Here is a 10,487-nt window from a genome sequence, read left to right as displayed (position 1 = left end):
CGTCTGAAACATCTCAGCTGAACGATCCGATTCTTTTCAACGGCTCTTTGGTACGAACGAAGGGAACCGAGTCGTACTTTGTGAGCCTTTCTTTTTATCTTTGTGCCCAAATCTCACCGCCTGCCCTAAATCCAGTTAACCTGATACGCCAGATGATCTCGCGTGATCGTGATCTTGTGAATCCAGCTGCCTCACAAGGTAAAAATCCACTCCGCTTTACGTGAACAGTGAGAACCAGCCAGTCACAAGAGGCAGACGTGTTTGGGGGAAAAAAACAAACTCGAAAACACAGCAGCATTTGGATGCATATGTCTGTCTGATTTGCACTAAAATCTGTTTTGCACAAAAGTTCATCATACTTGATTTTCTAAAAGTTTTCTAATATTAAGTGTTGCATGAATAGCATTCAAGGCAAGGCAACTTTATTTACATAACACATTTCATACAGAGGGTAAATTCAAAGTAGTAAATTCACTGACAAAGCAGAGGGAGATGGCGTCACCTTGTGTGATGTTTACAGTGCAGATCGTTGACATTAGGCCTGACAATACGAGTTTAGTGCTGCTAAACCTAGTCCACACATGCAAAATGAAACTATATTGGTGGGATGTCGAAGTTTGGATCTGATCCAGATCTTACCCTATCATTATCCTAGTGATTATTTCGCAGATAAACCTAGTTACCCCCCCCCCCCCCCCCCGACACACAGCACATTCCCCAGGACTAATATCTGTCTACAGTCACACAGCTGTACACAAACACACACACACACACACACACACACACACATCGTGAGGTCGGAGTGACCTCATCAATTAGTGACACTTTACCCGCTATATTTAGAATAAGACATTGATCCTCAGACCAACACTCCTCCTATATACACCTCCTCGTCTCCCCTCCTCCTCTCCTCTCCCCTTGTCTCCTCTCCTCTCTCCTCCCATCCTCCTCTCCTCTCCCCTCCTCCTCTCTTCCCCTCCTCTCCCCTTCTCTCCTCCTCTCTTTGTCTCCTCTCCTCTCCCCTTCTCTCCTCCTCTCTCTGTCTCCTCTCCTCTCCTCCTCTCCCCTTGTCTCCTCTCCTCCCATCCTCCTCTCCCCTCCTCCTCTCTTCTCCTCTCTTCCCCTCCTCTCCTCTCCCCTTCTCTCCTCCTCTCTCTTTGTCTCCTCTCCTCCCCTCCTCTTCTCCTCTCCTTGTCTCCTCTCTTCCCCATCTCTCCTCCTCCTCTCCTCTCCCCTTCTCTTCTCCTCTCTTCTTGTCTCCTCTCCTCTTTCCTCCCATCCTCCTCTCTTCTCTCCTTGTCTCCTCTCTTCTCTTCCCCTCCTCCTCTCCTCCCCTCCTTCTCTTCTCCTCTCCTCTCTCCTTGTCTCCTCTCCTCTCTTCTCTCCTATCCTCCTCTCTCTCCTTGTCTCCTCTCCTCTCTCCTCTCCTCCCCTCCCCTCCTCCTCTCCTTTCTCCTCTCCTCTTCTCCTTACTCTCTGCAGCCAGTAAACAGTCAGTCATTCAGTCAGTAACTGAAGGCCGGCTCTGCTGTGCTGCCATGTTGCTCTGGTAGGAAACCGCTGCCCAGTGGAGGAAACGGTTCAGTGATATTTGGCGAAGAGCCAAACACAAGTTGGCGACGAACCCCAAGGACAGTTTGGCTTTGGAGGTGTGTGTGTGTGTGTGTGTGTGTGTGTGTGTGTGTGTGTGTGGGGGGGGGGGGGGGGGGGGGGGGGGAATACACCAGCCAGTCCCTGACATCTAAAGAGGAAGCTCCGCCTCCACTCTGTGCGTCATGCTGCATACTGACAGCTATATGATGGATGACAGTCATTCACAGCTCAGACACGTGTTTACAGTTAGAATGAAAAACGTTGAATGTTGAATCTTATTTTTTCCTGTTTCAGGGATTTCTGTCAAAGTCAGCTTGGCCGACACTTCATCCAGAGAAAGGCTCGGTCAGCTTCTGAACAGATCTGTTCAGGTGCGTCGCCTGGTAAAACCACTGGAAAATATCACAGGACAAACTGCGCAAAACACGGCAAAGCCCGCCGTCTGCCGTCTGCCGTCTGCCGTCTGCCGTCTGCCGCGCGTCGTCACGGCAACAGACGGCGAGTCAGAGAGGAACGAAGCTCCATGCAGCTTCAGGAAACCTGCTGAACCCCGATGTAGAACTTCAGAAATAAATGGCTGTGGATGACAGAATAAGCTGCTTCTCTACTGGCTGAAAATCAGATGTTCTGCCAATACATGACAACCAGTGCTGTGACACGCACACACACACACACACACACACACACACACACACACACACACACACACACACAGTGTCTCTGACCTTCGTGTCCCATCTTGACGGTCTTGTCGGTGGAGTTGTTGTAGATGAGGACGGCGGAGGCGTTGAAGGCCGCCGCCTTCAGGATCTTCTCCTTGAAGGTGCAGTTTCCTCGCTGCAGCAGCGCCACCCAGTGGACGGTCCGGGGAGGAACCAGGAAGCGGGTGTTCGGGTCGCAGCCCTGCCGGTCCACCACTGCAGAGACAGTTGCCATAGTTACTGATTAGTTACTGTATAGTTACTGCTTAGTTACCGCTTAACAACTGCACACTTACTGTATAGTTACTGCATAGCTACTGCTTAGTTACTGTATAGTTACCGTATCGGTGTTGTATAGTTACATAGTATATATAGTTACTGCATATGTACCATAGAGTGACTGAGATTACTGCACTGTTACTGTATAGTCACCACTAGGGATGTTAATGATTAATCTACAATCGATTAATCGCCATTAAGAATTGATCTATCAAGCATATATTAACTGATTAATCGACAATCCTACTATAAAATGAGGAAAACTCTGTCCTTCTGTCTGCATCCATTTTGCTCTTCAATGGTTTGGCCAATCAGTCTGAAACTGCACATGGGCATTAAGCATTGGCATAGGCAGGGACTGACGAAGCTGATTTTTCCATTTTCACAAATTTACGCTGTTTATGCGCATTTTTGGCAAGTCTGCACAGAGTTGTGGTGCGCACATCCCCGGGTCTGGACTAGTGTATGTGCTATTTCTCATTTCTTTCTGAAATGATTCACCAGCACAAGGGTGGAGAGGAGCAATTTAACTTTCACCGCTTATACAGAGGAAGAAGAAAGCCAAGCAAGCGGGCGAAAAGGTCCAGTGTGGGAGCATTACACCCAAAAAGAGACAGTGTTCATTGTAAACATTGTAATACAATGTTGAAATAATAATAATAATAACCTTTATTTGTATAGCACCTTTCATACACAACATGCAGCTCAAAGTGCTTTACATCAATAGAAGGCAGATAAAAGACAGATAGAAAGATAAAATTCATATAAAAGAACAAGCAAAATGCATTGAATTAAAAGAATCAAATCGAGTAAAATAGAAAGATAAAAGAACACAACAAATACTCCACTACAGCAGGTCTACAAGCACAATGACAGGGAAAGCAGGAAGATCTTTTGAATTTTGTTTGGTTTATTAACTTGAGTCGGCCTAAAGACAGGTGTAAAAACACGCATTTTGTATTTTCTGTTTTCTATGTCAAAAGCTGTTTTTTACATAATGATTATTCGATTAATTGGTCGTTAACGTGACTGACGATCGAAGGAAATTGATTAAAATTTGCATCCCACTCACTTGAGACGCGAGAGTCGAACGTTTCTCCACACAAAACACAAACATCCAGACTGTCTGTAGGTGTTTTAGGTCCGAACGACATTTGGGCTAATCTCTATAAACAGATATCTGCATATGAGACGTCGTCTCTCCACTCCGACTCCGTTCTCGCGTCTCAAGTCGCTAATCGGACTGTAAACGATGACCGGCTCACGGAAGAGGAAGTCTTGGCCCGGATGTCCGCTGGCTACACCGGGAACCCCCAAATATTGGCCGTCGCCCCCAGAGTCTGATCAGTCAGACCGATAGACGATGGGTTCAGAGGTTGCTGATATAGTTGCTGTGTGTTTAGTGCAACAACAAGGAAAAATACATTCAGCTCCTCAGTTGACGTCTTCACCGTAACACAGATTATCATTAAGAGGTCAGAGGTCAGACAGGAAGTGGTAACCCTGTCCGGGCCAGCGGACCAGCTGGCTTCCCTCCTGGTTCTGACAGAGGAACATGTTGAGACACTCGGTCCGGTCTGAACACAGACTGCTGCAGTTTGTGACTCGATGGTTTTACACTCGCTGCCCAGCTTCCTGTAGGGAGGGAGTTTTTAATTAGCCGCCGTCCCAGCATGCCCTGCTCAGCCCGGGTCGCTCGACACCATGTGGACCTACTCAACCTCCACTAATGAGCTAATCAGCCCTCTGACGACATCACTTCCTGTTGGTCTCCCTGATGAGGCAGAACACGGCCGCCTGCTCTCCGTCAGGTCTGCCTGTCTGGGGGGGCGGTGATGCAACTTCCTGTTAGTCAACACTTTTACAGGAAGTTGGTTCAGGCTGGTTCTGTCTAGTTTGTTATCTAGTCTGTAGTCTAATCTAGTCTGTTGTCAGTCTAGTCTAGTCTGTTGTCTAGTCTAGTCAAATCTAGTATGTTGTCTAGTCTGCTGTCTAGTCTAGTTTGTCTAGTATAGTCAAGTCTAGGCTGTTGTCCGTCTAGTCTAGTGTCTACTCTGCTGTTTCCTAGTCTAGTCTGTTGTCTAGTCTGTAGTCTAATCTAGTCTGTTGTCTAGTCTAGTCTAGTCTGTTGTCTAGTCTAGTCAAATCTAGTATGTTGTCTAGTCTGCTGTCTAGTCTAGTTTGTCTAGTATAGTCAAGTCTAGGCTGTTGTCAGTCTAGTCTAGTGTCTACTCTGCTGTTTCCTAGTCTAGTCTGTTGTCTAGTCTGTTGTCTAGTCTATTGCAGTCTGTTGTCTAGTCTGTAATCTAGTCTAGTCTGTTGTCTAGTGTAGTTTGTCAAGTCTAGTCAAATCTAGTCTGCTTTCGTCTGCTGTCTAGTCTAGTTTGTCCAGTATAGTAAAGTTGTTCGTTGTCACTCTAGTCTGTTGTCTAATCTTGTAGTCTGTTATCTAGTCTAGTCTGTTGTCTAGTCTGTATAGTCTCTAGTCTTTTTAGTCAAAATCGCTGATTTAATAGTATACATTCTGTGTTCATTATTGTTCATACGATAGAAAAGGACTCACACACTGACAAGGTAAAGTTCTATCTTTATATCTTGTATAGTTGTTATCTTTATATGATGTTTGCTGTAATGCCGACCTGTTTAATTATAAAAACTGTCATTTCTTTGTTTCTTTTATGTGGAAATTGTTTTCCAGTTTGGACAAGTTCATCTGAAAAGTTACTGTCCTCCTGCAGTATAAATACAGCAGCAGGATAAAACAGGAAAACGAAGGCCGTTGGTGTGTGTTGGTGTGTGTTGGTGTGTGTTGGTGTGTGTTGGTGTGTGTTGGTGTGTGTTGGTGTGTGTTGGTGTGTGTTGGTGTGTGTTGGTGTGTGTTGGTGTGTGTTGGTGTGTGTCGGTGTGTGTCGGTGTGTGTCGGTGTGTGTTGGTGTGCTGCTGCCAAGGACGAGGCCTCGGCTCCGTCCAGAAGCCTGCAGTGTCCTTGGACATGCTGAGTGTAATCTGAGACATCGACCCGCCGCTCGTCAGTAGCAGAGATGCTCCGACCTTGACCAGCCTTAATGGAGCCTGGAGCCTCAGCTGCTGCAATATCTACACATCCCAGGCAGATATATAGGTCGCTGGTACAGCCTCCAACACACACTGCTGATAAACTGCTCAGAGTGACTCGAACATGTTGTTGTACTGCAGAGTTGGACTTGCCACTAGTGTATTTTAACTCACCCGGCAGGAAAACATGAAATTTACATAAATGTAAGTAATTTATTGCTATGAAATGTATGGTATTGACAGCTCATAATATACAGCAGCAAAGTGACTGAAAAATCAATAAAAATGTAAATAATTGATTCATTGTGAATACATTTGAAATGTATGCTGTGTAAAAACTCTTGTTGAGCCCTTGTTGCACTGATTGAATTAATAAATAAGCCTCATAACTGTAAACATCAGTAGAAAGCAGATTAGAAACTCAGCTGTAGTTCTCCATTCATCTGTCAACACACGACCTGCTGATGTCTGTCGTCTGTCTGTGCCTTTAAACCTGAAGCAGCTCGATCTGCTGTTCTGGGAAATCACCCACAACATTTTCAACAGAAGAAACAGACTTTTATTTTCACTTTCTAATTCAAACTCCCTGCTGCCTGTTCACTGCTGTCTGACTCTGAGCTGGCGTCTGATTGGCCACAAAAATCACAACAGAGAGGAGACGGGGCCAATGGCAGAACAGAGAGGCAGCACTGTAAGACGTGACTGACCAATTAACTGGCCCAAGTTACCGTGTCACTGGCCCAAGTTACCATGTTACTAGCCCATGTTGCCCAAATTACCATGTTACTAGTCCAAGTTATCATGTTACTGGCCCAAGTTACCATGTTACTAGCCCAAGTCACCGTGTTACTGGCCCAAGTCACCGTGTTACTAGCCTAAGTTGCCCAAGTTACCGTGTCACTGGCCCACGTTACCATGTCACTAGCCCAAGTTACTGTGTCACTGGCCCAAGTTACCGTGTTACCGGCCCAAGTTACTGTGCCACTGGCCCAAGTTACTGTGCCACTGGCCCAAGTTACTGTGCCACCGGCCCAAGTTACTGTGCCACCGGCCCAAGTTACTGTGCCACCGGCCCAAGTTACTGTGCCACTGGCCCACGTTACCGTGTCACCGGCCCAAGTTACCGTGCCACCGGCCCAAGTTACCGTGCCACCGGCCCAAGTTACCGTGCCACTGGCCCACGTTACCGTGTCACCGGCCCAAGTTACCGTGCCACTGGCCCAAGTTACTGTGCCACCGGCCCAAGTTACTGTGCCACTGGCCCACGTTACCGTGTCACTGGCCCACGTTACTGTGTCACTGATACTGTATCATAGTATCATAGTACTGGTATGGTACTGTAGTCCCTCTCAGTCTTTAAGAAAAGGCTAAAGACTCTTTAGCGAACACATTCTCGCCTGATGGACTGTGTAATTATAAAAAAAATAAATAAATCTTTATCTGCCTCTCTGCCTCGTGGCTCCTCTGTCCTGTTGGACTGGATCTTAGCTTCATGGCTCTTACTCTCGTTGTTCTCTACTGACTAGATCCTTGCTTGTGTTATATTAAAATCTCATGTGTACGTCGCTTTGGATAAAAGCGTCTGCTAAATGGGAAACTGTAAACTGTAATACTGATACAGTATGATAATAGAAGCAGTATAGTACTGTAGTACTGGTGCTGTACTAGTAGGGCCAGTATGGTACAGTCCAGCAGTTAATGTTCACAGAATTGGGAATGGATGCTGACGGTTGGTTTCCATGACAACAGCTCAGCCTCCAGGCTCAGTTTCTGAGTGTGTCTGAGTGTGTGTGTGTGTGTGTGTGTGTGCTGCTGGACCGGACCGGCTCTGTTTTCATGCTTCCTGTAAGCTGATGAGGAGCAGAGGTCGCCCCGACGCCAGGAAGACGACACCGCTCCCATAGGACGCATTATCGACATCACACACCCCCTCCGGCCAATCACAGCCCTTCTGGGGTAAAAAGCCACGGATGATGCAGCAGGATCATTCAGTATGACTGACACACACACACTCATTTATCATCCAGACAGAAGCAGCTGCACTTCCTACATCACCTACAGTACAACCACTGGTAAGGAGGTCAGAGGTCAGAGCACCCAGACTGTTGTCTGGGTGCTCTGACCTCTAGCCTCTAGCCTACAATGATGATGATGATGATGATGATGATGATGGTACACACACATACATACACACACACACACACACACACACACACACACTGCTCAGTCTTGTGTTTGTTTTTCTGTGTATTTGTGTCAAAGCTGCTGGAGACAGTTACCTCACCACAGTGACCTCTGACCTCAGCATAGGGCTGGGTGATGTGGCTGAACTCAATATCACAAAATATTTTTTATCGATATCGATATATATCACGATACGGCTCATCTATGCAAAATGTAAAATAATCAAATCGATTATGAGAAAATGTTCAGGAATGGGAGGGGGAGAGCGCCGCTTTTAAACGGTTTTTTTTTTTTATGTTAATTTTTTGTTGAAACTCTGTGTTGCTGCTATTCATGGCCAGGTCTCCCTTGTAAAAGAGATCTTTGATCTCAATGGGACAAACCTCGTTAAATAACGGCTAAATAAATAAAAAATAACAAAAAAAACAGCGAGGGAGGAGCCAAGCTAGTTTTACAAACAAATGAAAAGCTTCTGAATGAAGCGGGAGGAGCTTCGTTCAGGACCAGAATTTGACAACAAGCTTTAGAAAAGAGGTGAAAACAGCAACACAGCTGGATATTGGTTTATATCATTATGACTCAAGGAAATCTCCACATACTGTAGCAAACATTAGCTTCAGGATTGGTTGTAAGGTCTGATATCTCTCACTGCAGGTTTAAATCTGCCTCGAGGCTGCGAACACCAGAAGACTTCAAAGCACACAACAGATCAGACAGATTTTTAGTGTGAATCGTGAATCTGCTGCAGGACTGGAATCACTGAACCAGAGAACTGAGATGATCCTGCTGAAGTCACCGGCTCTAATCTCAACGTGAATCAATATGTATTAACATGCACATTAATGCAGCGTGCATCAACATGCAGCACAGTCAGGAAACAGAGAGAGAGACAGGTCATGTAGTTCGACTGCTAACTAACTGAGTTCCCTCATTATATTCATATTTATTTTTAATAGCCTACATCTCTTCCCCCTCGCCTCACTGTAAGCTGGCCTCTCATTGGCTGTTGGCGGACTCCACCCACCTCACTGTAAATTAATAGTAAACTATCAGTAAACCTCACTGTAAACTCCTACTGTCAGATAATCTATACACTCCTGCCACCGCCTGATAATTGGCTGATAACTGGCACTGGCTTATTTTAAAAGGAAATTAATCAGGATTGTCACTGAAAGCTGTATTTTTTTTTTATCGTCCCATGGCAGGTTTTATTTCTATTTACTGTGTTAAGGCCCCTATGTGTAGAATAGTTACCTCAATATATCATTCTCAAATTAATTTGATAGCATGGTATAATGGCGTGAAATATGCAGGACTGACTTGCGGCACAAAGACAACGTCTCAACCAAAACAGAAAGAGGACTCACTCTGAAACAAATCCTCAAGTCCAGACTCAGTACAGTCCGACAGCAGCTAGCTAGGTGTCCAGCATCAACTGACAAGTAGATCTGACAAGTTATAGATCCACTTCACTATATTAATCTTTGCAACATTGATGTAGATTTCATTGTTTTCTGTTTATGCTGAAATGATTTCAGTATCGGTGCTGCCTATTGGCAGATTGCCTGGGAAAAGAGGAACTTGTTCTCAGTAGGACTTCCTAGTAAAAAAAAAAGGTTAAATAAAATTTAATAATCCGTAAACTCCTCCCCGAAGGTCCAGAACCTGAACCAGACTAGACCAGACCAGACCAGGTGTACATGAACCAGGTATATATGAACCCGGTATGAACTATATACTATATATATGAACCAGGTATGAACTAGATATATATGAACCAGGTTTTTCTAAACCAGGTACAGGTGAACCAGGTGTCTCTGAACCAGGTACAGATGAACCAGGTCTATATGAACCAGGTGTATCTTAACCAGGTATAGATGAACTAGGCACATATGAACCAGGTATGAAGCAGTTATGAACCAGGTGTATAAGGACCAGGTGTAAATAAACCCGGTGTAGGTGAACAAGGTATGAACCAGGTGTATATGAACCAGGTGTAGATAAACCAGGTGTATGTGAACCAGGTGCAGGAGAACCAGGTACGTACCTCCATGGTAGGGGGCGGGTGCGAGCACGATGCCCTTGGTGTCTGTCTTGGGGGAGTTCTGTCCGTACGTCCCGTCGTCGGTGCTCATCAGGTGGACGGGGTTTCCTCGCCCGTCCAGCACCGTGGCGTTCACCGTGGCCCCGACGTGTTCCTCTTTACCCAGACTCCTGTCGGCCCGCACCGACGCCACGGCCGCGGCCCGGGTCAGGACCAGGACCAGGACCAGGACCGGGACCGGGACCGGGACCGGTGGGACGGGGAGACGGGTCCGCCTCGGGGACATCGTGTCCTCCCGTAGGTCCTCTTTACATCCAAGCTGTCAGTCAGGAAACAAAGACTAAACTCCTAGACGCTTTAAACAGATTTACTGCATGGCTCCCTTCAGCAGCAACATGCTGTCCTTATGTCTTCTCTATGTCTTCTTTATGTCTCCTTATGTCTTCTCTATGTCTCCTTATGTCTTCTCTATGTCTCCTTATGTCTTCTCTATGTCTTCTTTATGTCTCCTTATGTCTTCTCTATGTCTCCTTATGTCTTCTCTATGTCTCCTTATGTCTTCTCTGTCTTCTTTATGTCTCCTTATGTCTTCTCTATGTCTCCTTATGTCTTCTCTATGTCTCCTTATGTCT

At 45.9% G+C, this 10,487-nt stretch overlaps 1 protein-coding gene across 1 annotated transcript in view; it reads right to left on the bottom strand.

Moving 5' to 3' along the window:
• Positions 1–2,318: 2,318 nt before the first annotated feature.
• The window catches only part of LOC139666065 (E3 ubiquitin-protein ligase RNF130-like), a gene marked incomplete at its 3' end in the record, with an annotated part of 9,073 nt that continues 904 nt past the window's right edge, over positions 2,319–10,487 (bottom strand). Inside the window, exons 2-3 of the mRNA XM_071545156.1 lie at positions 9,859–10,487; positions 2,319–2,510 (exon numbers count right to left, since the gene is read on the bottom strand). The exon at positions 9,859–10,487 is cut by the window's right edge and continues 328 nt beyond it. Coding sequence (XP_071401257.1) covers positions 2,319–2,510; positions 9,859–10,141 — 475 coding nt within the window. The remainder of the gene's footprint in view (positions 2,511–9,858) is intronic.

Source organism: Centroberyx affinis, unplaced genomic scaffold, assembly GCF_046629955.1.
Source record: "Centroberyx affinis isolate AG114_WGS23_722 - 3 ecotype Tasmania unplaced genomic scaffold, CSIRO-AGI_Caff_v1 ptg004783l_1, whole genome shotgun sequence".
Taxonomy (NCBI): Eukaryota; Metazoa; Chordata; class Actinopteri; order Beryciformes; family Berycidae; genus Centroberyx; species Centroberyx affinis.
The sequence above is the reverse complement of the archived record's forward strand: the minus strand, read 5'-3'. Positions and strand labels throughout refer to the sequence as shown.